This window comes from Salvia hispanica, chromosome 4 (genome assembly GCF_029641045.1).
Source record: "Salvia hispanica isolate PSC_SH4W2 chromosome 4, Shi_PSC_v1, whole genome shotgun sequence".
Taxonomy (NCBI): domain Eukaryota; kingdom Viridiplantae; phylum Streptophyta; class Magnoliopsida; order Lamiales; family Lamiaceae; genus Salvia; species Salvia hispanica.
The window spans coordinates 60,433,184-60,459,317 of record NC_142695.1 but is presented as its reverse complement, the minus strand read 5'-3'; the positions used below and the strand labels follow the sequence as shown (position 1 = coordinate 60,459,317).

The window sequence follows — 26,134 nt, the reverse complement described above, 5'->3', positions numbered from 1 at the left end:
AGGCCAGCCATTCTCTTCCCTGCCACGTCAGCAACACTAAAAAAACCATCTGCCACGTCAGATTTAGGCCAGCCATAGGCCAGCCGCAATAAAAATAATTCAAAATATACTACATTTACGGAATTAAAAAATTGCGATATACGGAATTAAATTTACGACGCATATACGGGAAAATAATCCATTTCATAAAAAAAAAGTACAGAGATTTAAAAAAAAATACATGATTTTTTAAAAAAATAAATGGGCTTCAACACACGAGCCCCGCCACTCTCTACTCCTCATCGCCGTCGCCGTCGTCCTCGTCGTCGCCGCCGCTGCCGCCGCCGCCGCCGTTGCCGCCATCCGTGGTATCTGAGCCCACGTCGGAACCCCCCAGCCGTGACCTCGCGATCTCTAAATCAGCACGCATGCTCTCGAGCATCTCGTAAAGAAACCTCTTCTCCGTGGGGTCAGTGGCGTTCTTCCACTCTCGGAAGACCTGTAACATCTGAGCCCGCGTTTGGTTACGCGAATGGAGAGTGTACTCGAGTGGGGCGGCTGGGAGGGCGGAGGACTGGACCTCGCGGAGCGATAGGGGGGATCCGCCCCTCGCCGCCCGCTGCGCCCGCTTCTGTCCAACCGGGCGGGGGCGACCAGTAAATGAAGGAGTGTGTGGAAACTCCTCAGCATCTGGGGGGAGGTCGTGGGATCCGCCGCTGCTGCCGCTGTAGTCGCCGCTATAGTTCAGTCGCTGCTTCTTCGGCCACCCAGCGTCGCACCCCGCCCGGAACTTCTCGGAGTCCTTCAACAACAAGAAGCACTCCCAGAAGGTGAACTCCTTATACCTCCCCTCCAAGGGGAACTGACTCGCGGCTATCCTCCGGGCGTCGTCCTCAGTCTGCCCACTTCTGAGCTGACGGAGGGTGTTGGCGTACAAATTCGAAAAACGGCCAACCGTGGCCCTGGTGCGCTCCCACCCCTTCCGGACCTCCTCGTTGCTGAAGTCCTTCCCATGCGGGCAGTGCCTCTTATAGGCAGCTTTGATCTTCGCCCACATGTTGATGACCCGCTGGTTGTTCGCAACCAGTGGATCGTCGCACACCTCCAACCACCCCTTGGCCACCGCGACGTACTCATCCTCCGTCCACTTCCTCCGGCCAGTGGCAGCGGGCTGCGATGACTCGGTTCGAATTTCACCTCAAGATTTCATCATCTTTTCGCATCCCGCAATTGCTCCAACTTGGATTGCAATCCGCTGTTCTTTATCGCCAACAGTGACGATGATGGCGTCTTCCTCTTCCTCTTTATGTACCTTGTTATCTTCTTCATGTTCATTGATATCCCCGCAATTGCTCCAATCCAAGATGATGGCCTCTTCTTCTCCTTCTTCTACTTGTTCTTTGTGTTATGTTCCTTGTTACCTTTTTCCTCCTCTTGTTCTTCTTCTTCTTCTGTTATGTTTCTTGTTTCTTTCTTCATTCTTCCTCTTCCTTGTTACCCTGCACAGTGATGACGATGATGGCCTCATCTTCTTGATCCTTATTACAAACCAAAATAGGAGAACTTATACAAAAGACTAACTTGGTCTATAAACCCAAACCAGTAACATTCTTCTTCTTCTTACCAAGGAATTTTAACGTTAACGATACCAAGATAATTTAGTGGAAAGTTCCAATTGAGCTGATTATGAATGTTTGAGGGAGTCGTGGCATAGTTCATGCCCTATCTGTTCCATAAAAAACGATACAAGTATACTGAACTCAACTTAAACTTTTCAAACAGCCTCGACCACCAAGAAAGGACAAGAATGTGGTGGGCTTCGCAGACGTGTCTGAACGCCTAATACGCCGTCTGACTCAAGAAGCCGACGGTCTTGATGTCATTTCTCTGACTGGTATGTTTGGGCTGGGCAAGACGACGCTGGCATGGAAGATTTATAATGATCCTGAAATCATCTTAAAGTTCCCTACCCGTATATGGCTTACTGTTTCAGCAATGTTCACAGAGAAAGATATTTTTCTACGCATCCTCGGCCAACTTACCACTCTAGACGCCGATCTGCGCTCCAAAGATGGCGATGAATTAGCTGAAATCGTATACAAATATCTCCAGATGGGCACTTTCCTAATAGTGATGGATGATGTATGGAGCATACCTGCTTGGGAACGACTTAAAAAGGCTCTCCCATTAGAAGAAAACAAAAGTAAGGTCTTGATCACCAGTCGTGAAGAGACTGTGGGAGAGGCTGCTAGTAAGCCAAGACCTTTCGTGCCATTGCGCGCCTTTGAGCCTGAAGAAAGCTGGGAGCTGTTCCGGTTGGAGGCATTGGGCATGCTCGATTGCCCTCCTCAACTGGTAAATGTCGGGAATAAAATTGCATACGATTGTGATGGACTGCCCCTTGCGATAGTGGTCATAGGAGGCATCCTTTGCGAGATATCAGACTTAAATAATATGGATACAACTAAACGGAACTGGACTGAAGTGTCGGAAGATGTGAACTCATATCTCAGTGAGAAGGACCCCCAAGAACGCATGACAAAATTCATATCTTTGAGTTATGAGAGTCTACCTCACTACTTGCGACCTTGTTTTCTCTATCTGGGGCTGTTCCCAGAAGACTATGAAATTTCAGCTTCGAAATTAATCCGCATGTGGATTGGAGAAGGGTTCATACAACAGAAGGATGTGCGTATTCCAATGGAGGAGGTCGGACAGAATTATTTGAAGGATCTCATTAGTAGAAACTTAGTCAAAACTCTCAAGCTTAGAGCTGATGGCAATGTTAAAACATGCCAGATTCACGAGACCTTGCGTGATTTCTGCCGCATTGAAGCTGCAACTGAAAACTTTCTCCAAGAGATCAGGCTCAACGAACATGGACAATGTGCAACTCCAATCTCTGAGTGGTGCCGCCGTCTTTCTATTCATTCCGATTGCAAGCGCTATATCTCATCAAAACCTTCTACTCCTCGAGCCCGCTCATTTGTTTGTTTCTCCAAGGAGCCCTGTGATAACCTGTCTGGAAAAGACAGCACAAACCTCATTAAAGCCTTTAAGTTTCTCAGAGTTTTTGATATTCAACCCTTGATATTGAAGGCTATTGATACTGACCTCTACACTTTGATCCATATGAGGTATATTGCCTTGTCCATCACTTTGTCGATGCTATCTCCGGATTTCAACAAGATTTGCAACATGCAAACTCTTATCATCAACACCACATCTCCTACCCTCAATGTTAAAGCCAACATATGGGAGATGAGGTACTTGAGGTATTTTAAGACAAATGCCTCTGCAACTTTGCCCGTGGCCAAGTCATCATCTGATTGTGCAAATGAGCTTCAAACACTCGGCTTAATCTCTGTGGAGAGTTGCAAGGGACTTCATGAGCGGGCTCCCAATCTGAAGAAATTGGGCATCCGTGGGAAACTAGCCTTGCTTTCCGATGAAAAGGGACCTTTTGAGAGTGTGAAGAAGATGAGATATCTGGGAAAGCTGAAACTAGTAAACGACACGGCACAGGACACGGAGCAACTGAATTCCCTACCTAAAGTTGATCAATTCCCATCTGGACTCACAAGCCTCACACTGTGCTCGACTTCCCTCAAATGGGCAGAAATCTCTATTCTCAGATCGCTCCAGAAGCTTGAGGTGCTCAAGCTAAAATATCAAGCATTTATCGGGAGCACCTGGGAGTTAGAAGATGTGGATGGAGGCTTTCCGTCTCTTCAATTCCTGCAGATTGAACAGACAGATTTAACTTTTTGGAAGGCTAAATCCCATCACTACCCCAAGCTTAGAAGCCTTGTGCTCAAGAACTGTGACAAGCTTCGTGAAATTCCAGTTGATCTGGCTAAAATACAGAGCTTCAAGATGTTGGATTTGACTACATGCAAAGATGCAGTTGACGCGGCCAGGAATATTGCTAAGGAAAAGGAAACTATATTTGGCGAAGGCTCTGAATTCAATCTCTCCATCTTTCCTCCTCCTCCTGCTAAATGATCAAGATTCATTTACCATTGGCAGGTGAGTTATCTTTAAATTGCTTACTACAATTTAATCTTTTTATAATTTCATGTTATATACTCTCATATCTACCATCACCTGTCTTTTGCAGCATAGGTCATACATTTCAAGCTTCTAATCAGGTAGAGTTTTTGTAACCTAAACTTTTTCTAAATCTTTTATTACTTTTGTTGTTTCAGTGGTTGATAGTTGATACATAGCTTGCATTGATTCACAGGGGCTAGCTTGAATAACTGCTGCACTTGGCTTGTTCTTCACATTGTTATGTTGAACTGTTTCCCTTCTTCGAATAGTCGAGCGTGTCTGCTCGGATTTGAATAAATGCCGCACTTGATTCGGCTTGTACGTTGAACTAGCAAAACATTGCCTTGTTGTGTTGTTACTTGTATTAGACCTGATTTCGCTCTTTATGGCGAATCAGATCCTTTACTTTTACCATCTTAATATGTACTATGTGTTCATTATGCACATGTTTGAACATTGGAGATCATTTTGTGATTGTTTTGTTCATCATATCTTCATATTGAATATAAATGTTTCTGTTTTCTTAATGACACTCTGAAGCACTAGGGATAAACAAGGAAGATCATGATTTTAACAGAATCTTGCTCAATCCATCAATTTCATACTTATAATCACATGAATGCATCATTAACAATAAGCAATAAGATGTACTTAATTAAGAAAATAGAGTTCTATTGCAAAATTTTGCACATTTCAATTTTGTTCAGAATTTCTGCCCAAAGCAGATTAAATCCATCACCAATTCAAGCAATCAATCACCAAACCCTAAGAGAGGGGTGAAGTTCCTTCAATTCAATATATATTTTGAAGCTGAAACAAAAGCAAGGTATAATGAATTCATACCTTAATTTCACAGGATTTGAGTTGAAGGTGATGGAACCTCAAGCTAGAATCCTCCTCCTTCAATAAAGGTTGGCGGAGATAGAAGAACATGGAATGAGCGGTGAACACGGTGGAAGTGACAAAGTGATACGGCGGCTTTGGCCGTCGGGTAACAGAACTAACGGTGGCTCTAATTTTGACTTTTTAAATTAACTTCCAATACTAATTGGGCCGATATTGGACCCTAATCTTAATGTAGGATTAGCCCATTATTTTATATTAGGAGTTTAATTTAGTTATTTAGGGCATCCACAGTGGAGCGGACTAAGCCCCGCCCTATGCACTGCCACATTAACATTTTATCCTCTGCCCCTTACACTTGTAATGGGACGGACTATAGCTTGCCCTAAGCATTTTACTTATATTTTGTATATTTATATAATTTATGCAAATATATCAAGCAAAATAAATAAATAAAAACAACACAATTAAGGCAAATCCTACATTTACTTAATTCAAACAAAAGTTACAAAATTAGAAATTTTAAAAAAAAGTGCACTACATATACAAGAACACTGACTAGACTCCCAACCTGCGGCTGAGGCCATCGATCATCCGCTGGATGCCTTTGATTTGAGCCGGGTTGGTCGCCTGCATCAGGGTGTTGTGCGCGTCCAACAACGTCCTGTAGTCGGAGGAGGCCACCAAATCCGTGTAGGCATGTGACGCAGCCGAAGACGGGACCGTGGTCGTGCTCGGTGTTGGGCTTGGGGCCTGGTCAGGCGGTGCCGCGACGGAGGAGGTCTCCTTGCCCCTGGCCTTGGCAGCCTTGATGCCAGGGGGACGCCGGGAGGACATCGGTGTGCCGGAACTCTTATCCTCGAACACCGGATTGTTGAGGTACATTGGAGATGCGCCGCTTTCGCTGCTTGTATAATCAGTGAAGGTGCGCTTCGACGCCCTCTTCTTCGCCGTCGTCGATTGGGGAAGCACACCACCAACGAACTTCTGTTTCTCCTTCAAGAGCGCCCAAGACTGGTAATGCTTGAATTCGCCGTATAATGACATGTACGATTGCACCGCTTTGTCGCGCAGATCTGACAGACTCTCGCCGGTGCCCTGCTCCCTCTCGCACTTGTCGTACTCCCCCGCGAACAGATTGACCGATTGACCTGCTTCTTTATTTGATCCCAGTGCTTGCGGAGCGGCTCCCTTTGGCGCTTGTAGGCGGTCGGCGGCTTGGCCGCGTTGTATTTTTCGGCGATGCGCTCCCAATACGCATTAACCTTCTGGTTGTTGGCGAACACCGGATCCTCTGAAATATCAATCCAACATCTCGTCAAGACGATGGATTCTTCCGGGGCGTAGTTCGTCCTTCCCGGGGCGAACTCTTCACACACCGCCGTTTGCGGCAACTTCTGGGCTCGTGCCTTGGTCCGCTTCTTCTTGGTGGCGTAGCCTGACGCAGCGCGGCGGCGGAGGGATCGGCGACGGTGGCGGGTGTGCGGTTGGGAGAAGGCTCCATGTCTGACAGCCCGTACGAGTCCGTGCTGAAGTCGGGATCGTACTGGACATTGGTGTCTAATGGCCGGTATTCATCGGGTTCTGTACCCGGCCATCGTGCACCACCGAACAACGGACTATTCGGACTTGGATAATCTCCGGGATTCATTTTGATTGAAATGTAGAAAATGTAGTGTGAATTTGCCATTGAAATGAGTAAAAAATGAAGTGAAAAGTGAGAGGTATATATAGGTTTTGAAAATTGAATAAAATTAAATAATAACCGAAAACGCGTCGCCTTCGTCCGTCGCATCGTCCGCGACGCCACAGTGGCGGACGATGCGACGGACGATGAGGCATCGTCTGCAGATGATGGATCGGGCGCGGACGATGGAGAGACCATCGTCTGCGATGCCACAGTGGCAGACGATGCGACGGACGATGCTCCACAATGGGGCGGACGATGCTCTTAATTTTCATACTTAATTCTAGTTAATTGATTGAATTAAACTTGAGCTGTTAGTAGTTAAAATATAGAACTATGGCCGAATTCCAGATTTTCAAATGAATTTAAACTTGGATGAAATTTTTTTTATTGTGTTTAGAATTTCCACAATTTCCCTGCATGTCTAATGAAGACCATTCGAGCGTATCAGAACAACATTTATTAAGTACCAAAATATGCAGAATGGAAACATTTCATGTCCAATTTTTGAAATACATAAACATAAATAAAAAGGGAAAACATAAAACACAAAGGGTGATGCTTCTCCACAGCAGAGCATAAAACCTTTGATTTGAAAGCTTGATCATCAAATCCACCTTAGCTCAGCTTCTTGTCAATGCACCTAAAAAGCTAAAACAAAAAACCACAGTTTAACTATCAAATTCCTTTATAAAAAGAAGATCTAAGTAGGAGAATCAAATCGGGTAACCTTATATCTGCCGAACTATAAGGACTCTGCCATAGTCCTCCTCCTGCTTGTCGCAGATCCCCCTGGCACACTCGAGAAGAGATTCGTTTGTACGATCAACCTCAATCAGTTTCAGCTCTAAAATGTTACCCATGTCTTCCGAAATCTTCTTCAGCTTACCACAACGATTGAGCACTAGCCGTTTCAGTGCCGGGAAATGGTCCTTTTTAGTTTTCCAAACCTCCAAGTCAGATTCCTGAAGTAGCAAATATTCCAGTTCAACAAACAATTTCCCTTCTTCTTCTTCTTCCTCTTCTTCTTCTTCTTCTTCTTCATCATTATCATCATCGTCATCATCATCATCATCACTATCTTCTTTAATAGTGCTCCACGCACCGCCTTCAAAGGCTCTCAGTTTGAGCACTTGAAGCTCAGGCAGAGCAGCTATACCCTTCATATATCCGGGAAAACAGGCTCACCTTTTACCTTGCTTCTTCACCACATTCAGTGTGAGCAGCTCCTTCAGAGCAGAGGCCGCTCCTTTTGGATCTGGCAGGAGATTGAAAAAGGAGACGAGACCTCAAATCAACAGGTAGATATGTGTAACTCAACACAATTCTCTTTCCGAACTCATTATTATTCTCAACAGCAGATTTCACATCTTTTGCAATTTCACTGCATGCTTTCGTATTCACCTCTGCGCCGAAAGATATATGTACAAGATTAAGATGCAAATTCCACAACAAGTAACATTGATTATGAATCTCATGGACGACGTCCTCATCGTTATAAACAATCCCACCTTTTTCTGTGCACGTAGTCAACTTCCAACTTGAACACAAACAATGAAATAACTTAATGAAGTGCTCTAAAACACACACTAGAAACTCTAATTCGAACGACAGAGGTAGAGAGAAGAGGGAAGAAGAAATTCACAAATTATAATTGATATGGGATACAATAAATATATTTGTACTTATGTACAAATGCGGTTCGACTCTCTTTTGCCTTCAGGGAAAGAACCGACAAAGAAAACCCTGAATGGAGCTTATAATTATGCTCGACTTGATACATGGAAATTTATTAGATACAAAGGATAAATCAAGGAAACAATCATAGACAAAATCTTCAAGATACGAACTTCTGCCTCTGCTCGCGAGGTACACGACATTGCACCCTGTAGACCAAGTTATTTGCAAATACAAAAAAGGGAAAATGAAAGAAGAAAAAAACACACACAACTAACAAAATATGTCAACTTCAAATTATGGATTGATATCATCCTCCAAAATTTTGGAGGTCACACCTGAATTTCTGATCTTTGTTGCAATGTGTTTGGTTGTTACCATTTTAAACACTTGCAGATTAGGCATCCACTGAATCTGATCCGAGAGTGTCTCCAGCTGTGGACAGTTATTGATTTCTAGTTTCCGGAGACTCCGCATTGTTGGAAGGAAATCTAAAGGCTTTGCATCATCATCAACTTGTATCTTTCTAAGATTCCACAACTCTCTGATGCAAAGCACTTCGAGCTTGGGAAATGCCCAGTAATTGATCACCATTTCTCGACCAATGTATGCATTTCGAAGTTTGAGGTGGGTTAGGGAATGGAGATTCCCCATTATTTGCATGGGGTCTTCATCAAGACAAGTATTTACCAATGCTATGTACCTAATCCATTCAGGGAGGTTATCTGCACTTGGTAGCCTACCAATGCGCCCATCCAGTTTTAGTGTCTCGAGACCTCGTAAAACACCAATTTCATCCAAACTCGGCATGCTTCTAAAACGAAACCCTCTTATGAAAAGATGACGAAAGTAAGGAAACTTAGCTAGTGTTGCAAAGAGTGTGCCTATATCCGAGTTTTCATCAACTTCTTCAATGCCCAACGTTCGGAAGCCATACATTGTTTCGAAGCCGGGGCCCTCATATGCCCAATCATAAATCGAGATGTATGCTAGAGTCCCCAGCTTCTGCAGCGCATCAACTTTCAAAGGGTTCCGAAAAATCACATTAGACATGTGGAGATCACGAAGACCGTCCATTTCCTGTATAATATCCGGAACCTCCACCATAAAGTTCTGAGCTATATCAAGAGCCTCAAGCTTTTTCAAGCCCCCCAACGAGTGTGGGATCTCTTGTATGTAGTTATTTCTCAATCCCAAGTATCTTAACTCAATTAATGCGCCGATTGTTTCTGATAAAGTCTTCACCCCAAAATCATCCATGTCAAGTATCTTGAGTACTTCAAAACTCCCCCAGTAAGACGAGCTAGCTTCGTCTAAGTAACCACCACCTCCATGGAAGATGAGAGAAATAAGTTGTTTGCTATTTTCATTAGTGAAATGATTAAACTTGTCTCTGCCACAATGGATAACACAATGACGGGCATTCTGAGAGGGCCTACTGTTTCCATTGCTCCTTAAGATCTCTAAACCCATTTTCTCTTCTGCTTTTTTGATTGATATCATGTGCAATAGAGGAGGATTGAGACGACAATTCCTTTTCTCATAGTACTGCTTTACGACCTCAAGAATCGATTGTTCAGCAAATTCCAATGCAATTCTAGTATAATGTAATCCTTTTGCAGCCCAAATCTGTTCTAACTTTTTTTCTCTCGTTATTGCATTTTCCTTGAAAAGGGAAAAAAGCAAGAATTGTGGCTTGATATCTTCCTCCAATTGATGATACATCGGTTCCAATAACTTCAATGATTCACTCAAATCAATTGAATCAAAAAGTTCTTCCCATTCAATCCCCGAGAGTCTTTGCTTTGCTTTCTGCCTTGCAACATCTATTATAGCCATCGGAAAACCCCAACATTTTTCTAACATCTCTCTGCCCTTCCTCTCCAAGTTCTTTGAGAATCTGTTCTCAACACTTGTAATTTTATCAACTGTTTTCAAAAACAATTGCCAGCTCTTATCAGAATCCAAAGATTTCATCTCATGAGTATAACTGACATCAATTCTTCTAAACTTGTAGCGACTTGTTACCAGCAACCTGCTTCTAGTGCCTGCTGCATATATTAAGAAAAATTGTTACATGAAGGGAACTTAACTGGAAGGCTAATAAGCAGTGCAATTTGGATTGATTTTTAGATTATTTGATATAGGTATTTGGTAAAATATATTGTAGTCTGAATTTTCTGTTCAGTTTCAGTTTATTACTACTCCGATTATGGTCCGGTTAAAAATATATTTCTAAGATGAACAAAACGGTCAAAGTATATACTCCCTACGTTCCATAATTAATATAGACATTTCTTTTCGGCACAGAGATTAAGAAAATAATGTGTAATATACTCCCTCCATTCCAATAAATATGAAACGTTTGCTTTTCGGCACAGGATTTTATGTAGTGTTGTTTTGTGAGTTAAAGAAGAGAGAGTAAAGTAAGAGAGAGAGCGAAAAGTAGAGATAAAGTTATTTCTATTTTAACAAAACGTTTCATTTTTAATGGGACAACCCAAAAAGGAAAACGTTTCATTTCTAGTGGGACAGAGGGAGTATTAAATAAAAAGATACTAATAAAGTAAAAGAGAGGAAAAAGTAGAGAGAATAAAGTAAGAGATGGAAAAGTAAGTGAGTTATTACTTTTACTGAAAAAGAAAATGATTCCACTACTATGGAACATAGGGAGTACCTTGGTATGGAAGATATTTCAAGATGTAGTCCAATTGCGATTCTGTTGACACATTGTCCAAAACTATGAAATATGACAATCCTTGCAGATGCTGCTGAAGCAACGATTGGAGACTTCGGTTGTCCATTTCTTCCAATGAGGGAAGTATTTCATATCCCACCACCATTTGCTGTATCAGTTTCATAAGCATCTCTTTGTTACTAGAATAGCTTACCCAAGCATGACGCTGAAACTGGCCAGCCCCGGCCTTGTACACTTGTCTGGCCAGAGTTGTCTTCCCGATACCAATCATGCCTTTTATACACAAAATCTGCTTGCTAGAATAATTGTTCAAAATCGCTTTGTCAAGCAACTGCTTCACGTTTTCCTCCAACCCCACCACAATTTCTTCTTCTGCTTCTTCTTCGTCTCCAATATTTTTCTCATCAGCTACAAAGTTTATCACCCGTGTCTTTGTAATCTTGATGTCACCATTGATGAGCATTAACGCCATATCACTGTTATACTTAATTCGCACGTCCATAACATCTTGAGCCAGCTCGACCAAGTCGGCCATTAAATATTTCAGCCTGCTCCCTCTCTTCCATTTTCAACTCTTTCATGAAATCCAACATCTCTTCCAGCAGTTGAATTTTGATTCCAAAAATCCAACGCTCGAAGGTATATGGACATGTAACATGCAAACCCTCGAGATATTGTATCATCCCCATTACGGCAGCCTCCGCCATGTTTATGCTTCTACAATAACTGCACTTAATAAGATCGTTGCATACATAAATAATACTCCATTGCACCCTACATTTTTACTTAAAACTTTCTAATTAGTATTTTTCCTTGTTTTGTTCCCCTATTTGTGTATTGTTTCAAAAATTGGGAGTGTTATTATGATACAGTGGCAAAAGAGAGTGAAATTCAAAACCTAAGTAATAAAATTAACAAAATTTGCAATTTTCGGAACTGTCCCATCCGATGTGGTAGCCTAGCTATTCTAAGCACGCCACCCATAACATAAACATTGAGTCAACCTAAGGAAGTGAGTTGATTTTTTATTATAGCTAGAATTTAGAACTACCTACTTTCCAGTTTCAAAAGCCATACCAATAATCAATGCAGCTTGCATCATAAATCAAATCAAAGTAAATTCCCACCTGGGCCTAATTTTCAATATTGGGCCTTAAAATAAGTTTACAGCGGGCCGGGCCGGGCCAGGCTGCTATTATAAGTGATGATAGAATATATAGTTTGAGGTTTGGCAGTGATAGACTAGTTTTCGTCACTCGGATTAGATCACTTTACGTACTTATTAGTTGAATATTTGCATGATAAGATGCTATTTTGGCAGGGAATTGAGCTTATGGTTCGGAGGCATTGTAGAAAGGCATTTGTAGTGGAGTGATGCCAAAAGGAGGCAAAAAGTGCAAGAATTTGAAGAAAATCAGAAAAATTGCAAATTGCCCAAGCTGTAAGCTTGGCCAAGCTGCACCCGACGGGAAAACTGCATGAAGCCACTCGAGCACAATTACAAGACTGTTTCCTTGTTGCTACACGTGTCCACATCCGTCCGTAGGGCATGAGAAAGGGGAAATAACTTTTATTGGAAAAATGTAACAAAATACTTAACTATGCTTTTCCCCAAGAACAACCATCACTCTATCACTTTAGCTTTAGTTTAGTTTAGCTATTTCTCTCTCTAGGAAACTTTTCTCTCTTCCTTAAGAAGAGAGATTTCAACTTCAAGGCTGCCAAGATCTTTAATTCACCATGGGTTGAAGTAGTAGTAATTTAGTAGTAGTGTTTGCTTCTCTAGTTAGCTTGTTCTTAACTTTGTAGTACTTTTGCTCCTTTCTAAATCTTAGTTGTTGTTGTTGTTGGACTTGTTTTAAAGGCTCATTTCAAGTAGTAATTGCTCTTAGTGTTTATGTATTGAATGTGTTTTAAAGTTTAGTTCTTGTTTGATTTCCGGTTTAGCTTGTTGTTTAGTTCTAGTGTTGGTTATGTTTTTGTTTAGTTAAAACCTTTTTCAAGCTTTTAAAATCAGTTTCTCTTCACCATGTTTAAGAGTTCTTGAAGCTTCTTTCTATCATGTTTAAGTGCTTTAATTTTCAACTTTTCATTTGGTGTTTCCAATGCATGTTTAGGTAGTTTAATTGATGATTTTATGTTTTTCTTGCATTTTTAATTATGTAGCAGCCATCTACTCTCTTTCTTCTCCATATTTTCGTGCCTTATGATGTAGAATTAGGAGAGATATCAACTTTTAGAAGTTAAGTGAAAGGACCATTAGTTGTAGGCTATCCATTGGTTTTATACCTTGGGTAATAAGGTTTAGGAGACAACAAGTACATGCTTTCTTTTCACTTTTGGCAGCCCTTTTAGCTTAGTTAATTTATGCACTCAACCTCCATTTGCATGTGATTTAATTTACCTTTTAGGAGTTAATTAATCTAGCCACTTTTAAGGGTCACTATCCTAGTTTCCTAGCTTTCTTTTAGGAGCCAACACTTAGTTTATTTTCCTTAGTCTTTTAACTTAGTTCCTTTTGCTTTATGAACTTAGTATGCTCATGCAAGTTGCTGCTCTCTTTCATTTCCGAAATGTTCTTATTTTCGCCACTGCTAAGTTGCCCAGTTTACCAACTTGCCCAGTCTGCGTTTCAGTTTAATTGCTTTCTTCTTATTGTATTTTATTTGCATGTTTAGTTACAATCTTAGCTTAAGTGTTATTTATATTTTGTAGTTCAGTTCTCACCCCCAATTTAGAGCGTGGCGGCATCGCCAAAACCCTTTCTAAGTGTTGAAATGCATAACGGATGCTACCGTTCCTCGTGGGTTCGACACCCTAACTTACCATATACTAATTAATAGTATTTTAGAAAGTGGGAACTTATAAATCTTGTTGAATAGGAAGGGACACGCGCCTACGACACGCGTGCAAAATCCCGACCTTTCACAGTCCCAACTCGAACCCTAAGGAAGTGAGATATTTTTATTTTGGTGGTGGTATTTATCAAATTAAATTGTAAATAATAAAGTATTTTATGAATGAAAATATTTTATTTTCTTAATATACATAATTTCATGGAATTTAGGTATCCGAAAATTCATGTTTTTGTATAGCTTATTTTCTCTGTTCAAGATTTCCATTCAACTTAAATTAGTAAATCTTCTTAGCTGATTTCACAGCCTATCCAGATGTATGATGCAAAAGTTGAGATTAATTAACTAAAAAATTATAAAATCCTGATTAAAAATAATTTCAATAAGATTTAATCATCATTTTTCAATTAATATAATGCTTCTGGATCTTCACATGACAAACATAGCGTTAATTAAATCCTACATGTTTTACCAACGAAATCTTCTGAAAATCACCATGGAAGATTTAGAAAAGTTGAAAATTTTACAATCATGTAACTTTATTCTCCAAAAATCAAATTATGAAAAAGTATTCCTTCATTATATCATAGTTGAGATGTTTGTTTTGATGATGAAAACTGTTAACGGACTTATTTGCAAAGACACAATAATAACTAATAAGGTACATGAAAGATGAAACTAATTAATTTAATTAAGATAAAGCTTGGTAATGTTTAACTTGATTGAACCGTTCAGAATTACTGACTAAATCTTCTAACAACTCTCGATTTAACAGAAATGATTCTGCCCGAATCAAATTTCTGAAATGAACGATTTCAAATTCAAACTTCTCGATTAAATAGAAAACACAACAACAAAATATATAATTATCTTGATGAATTTTGACACTATTCAAAGCAAGGCAAGGAAATACCTTTTTGTGAATCTCTTCTTATCTTTGCAGGTTTCGTTATCTCTTTCTTTCAATTTCTTTCATAGCTGAAAGGGATTTTGAACTACAAATTCATAAACTCAAGCTTTAGGAAGTTAATTCATTGGGTGTAAATGGAGTACATAAAAATAATATGCAAATATTAGCTGGCTTTAATGTAAACCATGTGAAAGGGAAATAATTAACAATAAAATAATGGGGGAACTAGCTGGCTTAGACATAATATAACAATCTAAGACATCACATGTGAAAGGGAGGCCTTCAGATAAATTAATTTTTTGTTGCACCATAAGTCTCCTTCTCAATAAATTGCTTTAAGAATCTTGACACCATAAGTCTCCTCTAATTATAATTATTCATAAGAATTAGGTGTGGAAAAGCAATCATAAAATTACTTTTAGCAAATTAAAACTAGAATTGGAAAAATACTTTTCAGCTTAAAACATTATAGAGTTGACTAGAAATAAAAAGTTATAAATTAAATGATAATTACTGCTATTATCATTGATGACAGAATACATAGTTGAGGGTTGGCAGTCCCAATTCATAAAGGGCCTAAATGCCATGGGCTGAAAAACAGAACAAAACAAAATTGCATAAAATTCGTGCCGAAAAATGAAATGTTCAGCTGTATGCAGGACGGATGGTGTATATAATATATAGTTTGACAAAGCATAGGTAACTAACTAAACCTGCAATAATAGGGTGAATAAGAAAGAAATTTAATGTCTGATTTCAATCATCTTCAACTGCACCAATAAGTACATATAGTTTATAGATGAAAAATGTAAACGAAGTTATTTTTCGAACACATAATAAACAACAAGGAAATGTAAAAGAAAAATGAAATACACAAAACAAACAATTTCAAATCATGGATAGATATCTTCATCCACTATTCTCGATGTTAGGCCTGTGTTTCTGATCTTTGTATTTTTGTAGGATTCCACAACTCATTGATGCAAATAGCTTTCCCGTTTCATTGGATCACCATTTCTCTACGAGTGTATGCATTCCGCAGTGTTATTATATAAGCGTAGTCGAGTGTGTCTGCTCGGATTTGAATAGATGCCGCACTTGATTCGGCTTGTACGTTGAACTTGCAAAATGTTGCCTTGTTGTGTTGTACTGGATCTTATTTCGCGCTTTGTGGCGGATCAGATCATTTATTTTTACCATCTTAATGTGCATGTGCTCATTGAGCACATTTTGAACATTGAATATCTAATTTGAAGCTCTGTGGACAGACTGTTGTTGTTTCAATAATTGTTGATTTAGTCCCTCTTGTGATTGTTTTGTTGTTTTCCATGATTATTGTTCATATCTTCATATGGAATATGATTGTTTCTGAGGCATCATTTTCATGCTTTAATCATATCCAACAGAATCCCAGAGAGTTGACAGAATATACAACAGTGTATGGTTTTACTAATCTCACGAGCTATTTACTCCCTCCGTCCCAGATAATTCGTCCCAGTTTTCCATTTCGGTCCGTCCCACATAATTTGTCCCACTTCACTTTTACCATTTTTGGTAGTAGACCCCATATTCCACTAACTCACTCCTACTCACATTTTATTATAAAACTAATATATAAAGATAGGTCCCACGTTCCACTAACTTTTTCAACCACTTTTTATTACAATTCTTAAAACCCGTGCCCGGTCAAAGTGACCCGAATTATCCGGGACGGAGGGAGTAATTCACATAAATGTAGGGATGCACTATAGTCAATAAGTAAAATCCTGTCAAAAATCAATGCAAATCTCAGTCCTTGAATTCTTAGATGGGATGGTTGTGATCCGAGCTACATTATTACACTAAAAGCGTTACATTATTAGCCAAACTACATTATTAGACTAAAAACGCGCTACATTATTAGCCGAGCTACATTATTAAGACTACACAATCTACATTATTAGATGACACGTGACATTAATCTAACGGTTATATTACAAGATCCAATACTGAGATTTGTTTTGATTTTTGACATCACTTATTTGATCACACCCCCACAAATGTATCATTAACTAAGAAAATAGAGTTTATTGCAAAATTTTGTACCTTCCAATTTTATTCAGAATTTCTGCCCAAATCAGACTAATCCATCACCAATTCTAGCAATCAGTCACCAAATGCTAAGAGAGGGGGTGAAGTTCCTTCAATTCAATCTACATGTTGAAGCGAAGTATAATGAATTCATACCTTAATTTCACAGGATTTGAGTTGAAGGTATGAATCCTCCTCCTTCAATAAAGGTTGGCGGAGATAGAAGAATATGGAATGTTAAATTCTCCAAATCATTGTCCCACATCGGCTTGGTGATGATCCTAGCTTCTCTATATAAGTATGGATAACCCTCCCCCTTATGAGGCCTTTTAAGGGGTGAATGGCCCATTTCTAATATGGTATCAAAGCAGGGCCCAAGTCGATGATGAATTTATTCTCTTTATCTCTTCTCTTGCTACCCACGTGATGGAAGTCCGGTATGTCATTCCGGCCCACACGTGAGGGGGCGTGTTAAATTCTCCAAATCATTGTCCCACATCGGCTTGGTGATGATCCTAGCTTCTCTATATAAGTGTGGATAACCCTCCCCCCTTATGAGGTTTTTTAAGGGGTGAGTGGCCCATTTCTAATATGGAATGAGCGGTGAACACGGTGGAAGTGACAAAGTGATGCGGCGTCGTCGGCCGCCGGGTAACAGAACAGCGGTGGCGGTATGGAGAGCTCTAATTTTGACTTTTTAAAAAAAATTAACTTTCAATATTAATTGGGCCGAAATTGGGCCCTAATATCTATAATTATCCTTGCATTGTATTAGAACTTTCTAACTCACTATATTAATGTAGGTTATGCCCATTATATTTTTGGTCTAGAGCTAATCATACTACTACTAGGAGTTTAATTTAGTTTAATCATTCTCGTAATTATTTCTAGTTAATTGATTTAATTTAAAATGAGCTATTGATAAATAAAGGTTGTGATCAGTTACTAACTAATTAACAATCCCAAATTAAGTCCAATATTTTTCGGTCTATAGCTTATCATACTTATATGTTAGGAGTTTAATATTGTTATTTAATTTTCATACTTAAATTCTAGTTAATTGATTGAATTAAAATTGTGCTGTTGGTAGCTAATCATATCTTGCATATGCTTTATTTGCAAGATAAGATATGGAGTTCATCGGATCCCATCAAAACTCCGAAGTTAAGCGTGCTTGGGCGAGAGTAGTACCAGGATGGGTGACCCCTCGTGTTGCACCCCTTTTAGAAAAAAATGATAAGATATGGAGTTGTGGAATCTTCTCGGATTTTCTTTGTCGGTTCTTTCTCAACAAGAGTCCAATCGCATAAGATTTGGGATTTCGTCAAACAAATAATAGTACATCATCATTTCCCTGCATGATTATTCCCCATGGCTGAAGACCTTTCGAGCGTTTACGGAACAAACATTTATTAAGTACTACCAAAATATGCAGAATGTAAACATTTCATGTCCAATTTCTGAAATACATAAACATAAATAATAAAGGAAAGCAAGACACATAATAAAACACAAATGGTGATACTTCTCCACAGCAGAGCATCTCACGTCTTCATAAAACCTTTGATTTGAAAGCTTGATCATCAAATCCACCTTAGTTCAGCTTCTTGTCTATGCACCTAAAAAGCTAAAACACAAAAACACAGTTTAGCGATCAAATTCCTTTATAACAAGAAGATCTAAATAGGAGATAACCTTATATCTGTCGAACTATAAGGACTCTGCCATAGTCCTCCTCCTGCTTGTCACGGATCGCTCTGGCACACTCGAGAAGAGATTCGTTTGTACGATCAACCTCAATCAGTTTCAGCTCTAAAATGTTACCCATGTCTTCCGAAATCTTCTTCAGCTTACCACAACGATTGAGCACTAGCCGTTTCAGTGCCGGGAAATGGTCCTTTTTAGTTTTCCAAACCTCCAAGTCAGATTCCTGAAGTAGCAAATATTCCAGTTCAACAAACAATTTCCCTTCTTCTTCCTCTTCTTCTTCTTCATCATTATCATTGTCATCATCATCATCATCATCATTGCTTTCTTCTTTAATAGTGCTCCACGCACCGCCTTCAAAGGCATGATCTCTCAGCTTGAGCACTTGAAGCTCGGGCAGAGCAGCTATACCCTTCATATATTCCCAAGGGAATCTCCAACCACTCAAGGTTAACTTCTTCAGCGTCTTCGGGAAAACAGGCTTAGATTTTACCTTAAGAAGAGAGCCTTCTTTCACAACTAGTGTCAGCTTCTCAAGTCGTGTCAGGAGATGAAGATTGTGGAGCTGATAGTCTTCATTTGGGTATTTGTCTCCAAAATAAGTGATTGCCAATTTCTTCAAATTGTAAAGTAATCCCATCATCTGTTCTGTACATATCAGCTTCTTCACCACATTCAGTGTGATCAGCTTCTCCAGAGCAGAGGCCGCTCCTTTTGGATCTGGCAGGAGATCGAAAAAGGAGACGAGATGATTCAGAAGAGGCAACATCCAGATCTCCAAGGGGAGATCCACGTTGTCGCTTGAGTGGTGCCTCAGCCTCTTGCTAGGACGAACTATCAAGGCGCGAAGATTTTGAAGCCTTGATATGGCGTATGGAACCTCCATTGGACACCCGAAAGCAAGGTACCTGTTACAGTCCAAACATGAAAACTTATCCCAAAAGACTAGCATGTTTTAGATGAGAAAGTTCATATAGTACGTAAATACGATAAGCAAAAGAGAATTGAAACCACTATATAAGTCTCATGGCCAATTCTCTTATCACCGTTTGCTTTTAGTATGGAACCCTGTCGATTTCTATAATGGTATCAGAGTTGGTATTTGACTTGGCCAAATATAACCTAACAGTATATCAGGACTTAAACTGAGACTGACCCAATAATATGAACCAGCAGTATATCTGGACTAGGCTTTAAATTTGGGCGAATTCGATAGAGGATTGATACTTTCACAACCAATATGGAGCATTAGAATATGTAATAGTACCTCAAATGAAACAGCTCGAACACGGGAGCTGGGAGCGAGTACGCATCAGTGTCCACCACATCCAGCACCCTCAGCAACTTGAACTTTCGCAGTCCGCCTAATGAGCTCTCATTAGGCTGGAAGGTCAAACACGACCGCAGCGTTGAGGCATAAGCTCTAGCAAGGCGCGTGAGATCCGTATGGCCAATACTCTGCCGGCGCTCATAGTTCTCATCTAGAGACTGCGACTTGGCCATATCACGGACCATATCATGTATGTTGCAGCTTTTGAAATCGGCGTTGGGCTTGAGAGACGTGATCAAGGGCAGATTTCGCCTCACGAGCTTGTACAAGTGCTCTTTAGCCTCATTTTCGTTTCCAACGAATCCTTCAGCTATCCATAACTTGATAAGCTTCGAGATCCGGATCTCGTGATCTTCCGGAAAACCACCCATGTACAAGAAACACGGCCTCAAATCAACGGGTAGATATGTGTAACTCAACGCGATTCTCTTTCCGAACTCAGTAGTACTCTCAACCGCGAATTTCACATCTCTTGCAATGTCACCCCATGCTTCCATTTTCTCCTCTAATAAGATACCTGAAAAGATATATGAACAAGATTAAGATATATGTCTACTTACTCTGTTTACATACTGAACACGCAATATTGATTATGAATCTAGATCTGTATAATTACCTCCAATAAGCACGATCGCAAGGGGCAATCCTTGACAACCATCAACAACTTCCCACGCGATCTTTTCAATAGCCGGTTCAAGTTCCCTGTCTCGAAACGCCTTTTTCTTGAGGAGAATCCAACTATTCTCACGACTCATGAGCTCCATCTTGTGAGGAGGGGAAGTGGTGACATCTTTAGCCACAGTCTCATCCCTGGTGGTGATCACAATCCGACTCCCGTCACACTTCTTGGGGTCGCCAAATGCCTTCCTTATGTCGTCCCACGCCTTGGCGCTCCACAGATCATCCACCACAATCAGGTACTTCTTCAGTGTCAAAATCCTGTGCAGTTTATTCTCCACAGTCTCACTTTTGTCTACAAGAGTGTCGGGGATCTGTTGCTCCAGGGCATACAGAAGCTCCCCAAAAATGTTTTCCACTTTATAATTATGGGACACAACGATCCAAGCGCGGACGGGAAACTCGTTGATGATGTCCTCGTCGTTATAAACAGTTCTAGCCAGAGTGGTCTTCCCAATGCCACCCATCCCCGTGATGGGGATGATCTGGCGTTGGGACGACGGCTGTCCGCACATCGAATCTTTAATATCCTTCAAATACTCCTCGAGGCCAACCGTCTCAGTATCAAGATCAGGCTTGGACACCGGGTCGGACGAGGCCGTTGTTACTGGATGCACACCCAGCTGTTGTTGGAGCTTCGCCATCTTTTCAGCGATGGGGGAGATTTCGTCCATCACTACGTCCAGCTCACGGAAATCGTACAGGATCTCTGTGCGATTGCGTGGGCGGCCGACAGCGGCCATTTTCTCGGCCTTGAGGTTCCAGCGGTAGTGCTCGTAGATGAAGTGCTCCATCAGGTCTTCGGCTTGGTTGGCAGCGTTGCTGACGTCGGAAATCTTGAAGTGCTCCATCACTTCTTCCTTGGGATACTTACGGAGGAACTCTTTGACGAATTCGATCTGTGCAAGAAGATCTTTAATCCGTTTCTTTCCTTCATCGGAAATAGGGTACTTTTGAGGGTCGAGATTTAGGATTCGGTCTATGGTTTGGATGAGTGAATGGCAAACAGCATAAGCCATATTTTGCAGGAAAGAAGAGAGGAAGAAGAAGTTTGGAATGTTGGGTTTTTGATGAGTAAGTTTTTGTATTATGAGAACTCTGACTAGACCAAAACGACGTCGTTCTGTCACATATGATACATAAAAATTGAAACAACCTTGCGTTGACTTTCAATTTCGACACTAATTTTGCCATGTCATCTCCGAACTATTTAAAATACTTGATAATAAGAAATTTACTACAAGTACAAAGTTAAGGATTTTTTCACTATATTCAAGTTGGCAGTGTATTTTCCTACTATTAGGCCTAATAGTGATAAATAGTTGCTTGATTATGCTCTTCTAGCCATTTCACATGAGAGTGAGATGTCGCAAACTATTGAGGAAAAAGAAAATTGAGGATAAATCAAAATAGAGTCATTATTGCATAAAATATTGGCTAGTGTACGCGCATTACACCTAATTGTGTTTTATTAGTATTTAACTAAGCGACATAATGTAATGAAGGAATCAATATCTGGCCCCAATGTTTAATTAAAGTCGACATTGATGGGGATTCCCAAATTAATTATGGAAATAAATATTAATTTCATAAAGTCATTAGTAGCTCAATATCAGGATCATTGACTTTTAAAACATGGGATACCAGCTGTAATAATAGGTTGAATTTAAAAAGCTCAGTATTCCACTCTCATTAATATACTCCAGTTAATGATGTAACTAGAAATTAATATCAGTTACCTTATAAAATAGTTTGCCACCTCAAGTTTTATATTGTTCCAATTAGAAAGAAATAAATCCTAATTCGATATTAATTAATTAAATTTAATTAGAAATGATGCTTTGTATATATCATTTACTATTAAGACTATTAATTGGTTTTGGATGCCAAACGTTCGATACACAAAAAAATTGACATTTGATTAACCAATAAATGATCATGTGCATCGATTCTGTGAATATTTCACATGCTAAAATGGATGGTTGTTAGAATTTATTTTATCTGTTTGAGATTTGAATCATGAAGCTGGTTGTTAGAGTTAGTAAACTGCAAGTGGGTTTTATTTTTTTGTTAGGAACGTGAGAGGTCATCTTCGATGGCTAATTTAAAGAACAAACAGTTTTTAATGACAAGTTACATTTTTCTAATTTTCTATGACTGATAATTTCGATGGGACGGTCAATTATTTTAATTCAATGCCACCCCCACCAGCACTTTGTAGAATGTGACACATTAATATTAAATGGCAAGTTGATAGTATTTGTTTTCTTAAATAAGGGTTCAGGGTTTGAAATGACACGCGGATACACGCGGATTAATGCATAACTGAGAATGAGGAAAAGATAGCTAAAGTAGTTATAGTGAATACTGAGATACACATTATTATTATTATTGTTTAACTGAGTTGTAATGATATGTCATAGTGTATTAGATGTAAATAAAAATAAATAGATGTATATAAATAATGAGTTAGAGATAATTTTTCATAAATTAAAATACTTATATTTTATATGACAGACAGAGTTAAAAAGTGTATGTATTTTTATGGGACAAAGAAAGTACTATAAAAGTGTAATTAGACTTGCGTATAATAAATTAAATCATTATTTGTGCTTTAAAAATAATTCCAACGGCAAGTGGTTGAGTATTAAGTTTACAACAAAATGAGGAAAAAAAACATTATAATAGTCGACAACTAGGTGTAGAAGAGCAATCATCTTACTTTTATGATCACTAAATACATTATCTTGAGTACAAATGGGACAAACAAATTTGAAGATCCAACTATGAGGTGTAGAAGAGCGATTAGCAATCAATTTATAAGTTTATATATTACGGTAATAATTAACTCATTTTTCTTTTCTACTGCAGTAGACTCTACTCTCTTTATTTTATTCATTTTTTACTTTATTTAATTTTTTATTTTTTTCTTTTTCTTACTTAGATCTATTTTTTACGTATCCATTTAAACTACGTGCCAAAAAAGAGTGTCTTAACTATGAAGGAACCAAAAAGTAGTACTCCTATTTTAAAAGTAAACAATTTTACATTAAATTGTACTACCAAATTAATTTATTAATGTAGACTTTGCTATTTTTTGAATTGCAATATTAAGTTTAAAGATAGCGATACAATTGTATATGTGAACATGAAATTTTTGGTACTAGATATAAATTACTAAAATGGCATTAGATTATGAATGTGAAGCTCCTTATCATCTTGACGAGAACAATAATGATTTTGAATAATTGCGAAACTACACGTATCATGTATGTATATCCGTAGAAATCGGTAAAACTCGTTCTTATTCACTGATTAATATATAGAGATTATACATCTTATATAGGCTACATCTACACAATATATATAGTAAACCTAATTTATATTAATGATATTTTATCTATGGTAAAAGATTCTTGCATATTAATTACATATCATACTCCTGATTTCTTTCCTACACTCCCCCTCAAGTTAAGTAACGGGATTTCCGATACTCAACTTGCTCAATGCTTCTCGAAATGACTTCGAGTTCACAGCCTTTGTCAGAATATCAGCCAATTGGTCTTCAGATTTAACATATGGCATCTCCACCACCTTAACTCTAATGTTCTCCTTGATAAAGTGCCTATCTGCTTCCATATGTTTGGTTGGATCATACTGAACTGGGTTCTCGGATATACTGATTGCTGCCTTGTTATCACAGAAAAGCCTACATGGTTGTGTAGGCTGAAGATCCAACTCTGTCATAAGTCTCCTTAGAGCACTCCCAATGGCACTCCCTTATTTCTCCCTTATTTCTCCCTAACTCCTGCCACATCAGCGCCACATCAGCATCACATTTTATCCCCAGTTTTTAGCCAACTGCTACATTGGTTTCTCCCTTATTTCTCCCTTATTTCTCCCTAACTCAACATTTCATTTTTACATCATTATTTTTTACATTATTTAATTTTCCCTACAAATGTATTTAATAAATAGACTAATAATGAACAATTCATCGTTGTATTAATCATTGGAAAATATAATACAACGAGAAAAAAAAAACTACAAATAAAAAACGCAAATAAACAAAGATTTAAAAAAAAAAAAACTAAGACGGAGGGGCCGGAGGGGCGTCGGGATCGAGGCCCATCGTAATCTGCAGGCTTTGGATGCATTTCCAGAGGGCCGCCTTTTCTTCAGGGGTCCCGCCGCCGGTGAAGTACAACGTGTACATCTGCGTCAGATTGGCGACATTGCTCGAATAAGTGGCTTTTTCTAAGTCGATGTGGGGTTCCGACTCGACTTCCGACGTTGTGCCCTTCCCCTTCCGCCTCCCCTTCGCCTTCTTCGCTCCCTCCGGGCGCTCGTGCGGACCATCCCCACTCAAGTCGATGTGGGTCGCGCTCCCCTCGCTCTCCGAAACGCTAAGTCGCGAGCGCACCGATTTCCCGTGCAGCGCGACGTGCATCCCCGTCCGGAATTTGGGGAGATCCTTCAGCTTATCGTAGATGTTCCAATACTTGAACCCCTTCGACAAGTACTTGCCACAATACCTCTTCATGGCCTCATCTCAGACCATATGCTCGTTCTGGCCACTGGGCATGTTCGCCAACAAGTTAGAATAAATACCGTTGAAGTGGCCGCAGTCCCTCATGAGGCGCTCCCAATGCCGACGGATCGCCTCGCTGCCATGGTCCTTCATTGAGGTAGTCTTGTGGCTCCTGTACTTCGCGGCAACCCGCTCCCAGAATATGATCTCAGTCTTGGTAGTTGCTGTGCTCCGCGTTCTGTGACGTGTCCGCCCAGCAGGTGGCTATCAGCTCGGACTCTTGCAGAGTGTAAGTAGTCCTTACCCGCTTCGGCCTCTCATCGGAACCCGTATCAGTCGCAGCCGACGACGCCGGCGCCTTCCCCCTCCCGCTCCTAGAAGGCAGCTCGGTGGGCGTTTCTTCCATATCGAAGTCCTCCGCGCTCAGTGTCGCGGCCTGAGATTCTTGGTCGCATGGGGTTGATCCGGGGGTGTCGAACTGGGGCCGATACACATCGTCGGCTGGAGAGGGCATTCTGCCGGCGGAGTTGAAGTACGGAGAAAGTCTCCGCGCCGGAGGAGTCTGCAAAGGAGACGGACCCGCGTATGGAAGTTGGCCGGGAGGAGAACCCATCGCCAACAACGAGTGCATCCACTGCTCGTTTGCTTCATCCGTGTTGGGAATTTGTGAACTCGACTCTTTCCCCTTACCCTTACCCTTACCCGAGCGGGAATTTTTCTTCCAAAAGCTCATAATTTTTGGAAGATTGATGAAGATTGAAGATTGGGAGAAGAGATTGAAAATGGAGAGAATGAAGATTGTGGGTGATGAATGGAGGAAGTGGAGGAAATATTTATAGGGTTGGGATGTAAAAATAGCCGTTGGGCCGAAAAAAAAATAAATTTAAATATCGCCGATTTATCGCCGATCGTCGCCCACAGTGGCCGGCGATCGCTCGGCGATAATCCGGCGAAAAAATGCTGCTTGGCGAAATAACGGTAGGATTATCGCCGAATTATCGCCGATTTCACCACAACGGCCGGCGATAATACGGCGATGTTCGGCGATTTTTCGTCGGATTTTCGCCACCCCCATTGGGAGTGCTCTTAGCCATAATATCTCTGTCAACCCACTTT

The 26,134-nt window shown here is 40.1% G+C and overlaps 4 protein-coding genes and 1 long non-coding RNA gene across 6 annotated transcripts; 2 read left to right on the top strand and 3 right to left on the bottom strand.

The window, feature by feature from the left end:
* Positions 1 to 271: 271 nt before the first annotated feature.
* On the bottom strand, positions 272 to 4,978 carry LOC148929815 (uncharacterized). The gene is made up of 2 exons (XM_089057056.1): positions 4,876 to 4,978; positions 272 to 1,478 (listed from the first exon to the last, which is right to left on the bottom strand). Exon 2 carries the CDS (start codon positions 1,034 to 1,036, stop codon positions 272 to 274), a length of 765 nt encoding a protein of 254 aa, XP_088913182.1. The 5' UTR covers positions 1,037 to 1,478; positions 4,876 to 4,978.
* Positions 1,766 to 4,002, top strand: LOC148929816 (putative late blight resistance protein homolog R1B-16). The gene has a single exon (XM_089057055.1). The coding sequence runs from the start codon at positions 1,876 to 1,878 to the stop codon at positions 3,982 to 3,984; it is 2,109 nt and encodes a 702-aa protein (XP_088913181.1). The 5' UTR covers positions 1,766 to 1,875; the 3' UTR covers positions 3,985 to 4,002.
* On the top strand, positions 4,087 to 4,527 carry LOC125192162 (uncharacterized). Its single transcript, XR_016137622.1, has 2 exons — positions 4,087 to 4,130; positions 4,226 to 4,527. It is a non-coding gene; the product is annotated as an uncharacterized LOC125192162 (long non-coding RNA).
* A 3,214-nt stretch (positions 4,979 to 8,192) lies between the features above and the next one.
* Positions 8,193 to 14,828, bottom strand: LOC125192160 (disease resistance protein RPP8-like). Its single transcript, XM_048089648.2, has 3 exons — positions 14,706 to 14,828; positions 10,917 to 11,654; positions 8,193 to 10,290 (listed from the first exon to the last, which is right to left on the bottom strand). Exons 2-3 carry the CDS (start codon positions 11,470 to 11,472, stop codon positions 8,537 to 8,539), a joined length of 2,310 nt encoding a protein of 769 aa, XP_047945605.2. The 5' UTR covers positions 11,473 to 11,654; positions 14,706 to 14,828; the 3' UTR covers positions 8,193 to 8,536.
* A 3,337-nt stretch (positions 14,829 to 18,165) lies between these two features.
* On the bottom strand, positions 18,166 to 21,730 carry LOC125192158 (putative late blight resistance protein homolog R1B-14). 2 transcript variants are annotated; one of them, XM_089069690.1, is made up of 4 exons: positions 20,426 to 21,730; positions 19,747 to 20,326; positions 18,468 to 19,387; positions 18,166 to 18,391 (listed from the first exon to the last, which is right to left on the bottom strand). In XM_089069690.1, the coding sequence occupies exons 1-3, from the start codon at positions 21,504 to 21,506 to the stop codon at positions 18,469 to 18,471; spliced, it is 2,580 nt and encodes an 859-aa protein (XP_088925816.1). In that variant the 5' UTR covers positions 21,507 to 21,730; the 3' UTR covers positions 18,166 to 18,391; position 18,468. The 2 variants fall into 2 exon arrangements, with proteins under 2 accessions (XP_088925816.1, XP_088925815.1); XM_089069689.1 differs by having other exon boundaries at positions 18,166 to 18,399; positions 20,426 to 21,726.
* Between the last annotated feature and the right edge of the window lie 4,404 nt (positions 21,731 to 26,134).

Coding starts and splice junctions, on each gene's coding strand:
- LOC148929815 (XM_089057056.1), bottom strand. CDS start 1,036: ATGTGGGCGAAGATCAAAGCTGCCTATAAGAGGCACTGCCCGCATGGG.
- LOC125192160 (XM_048089648.2), bottom strand. CDS start 11,472: ATGGCCGACTTGGTCGAGCTGGCTCAAGATGTTATGGACGTGCGAATT. Junction 10,291..10,916: donor GAAATATCTTCCATACCAAG/GTACTCCCTATG, acceptor TAATATATGCAG/CAGGCACTAGAAGCAGGTTG.
- LOC125192158 (XM_089069690.1), bottom strand. CDS start 21,506: ATGGCTTATGCTGTTTGCCATTCACTCATCCAAACCATAGACCGAATC. Junction 20,327..20,425: donor TGCGATCGTGCTTATTGGAG/GTAATTATACAG, acceptor ATATCTTTTCAG/GTATCTTATTAGAGGAGAAA. Junction 19,388..19,746: donor TTCGAGCTGTTTCATTTGAG/GTACTATTACAT, acceptor GGACTGTAACAG/GTACCTTGCTTTCGGGTGTC.
- LOC148929816 (XM_089057055.1), top strand. CDS start 1,876: ATGTTTGGGCTGGGCAAGACGACGCTGGCATGGAAGATTTATAATGAT.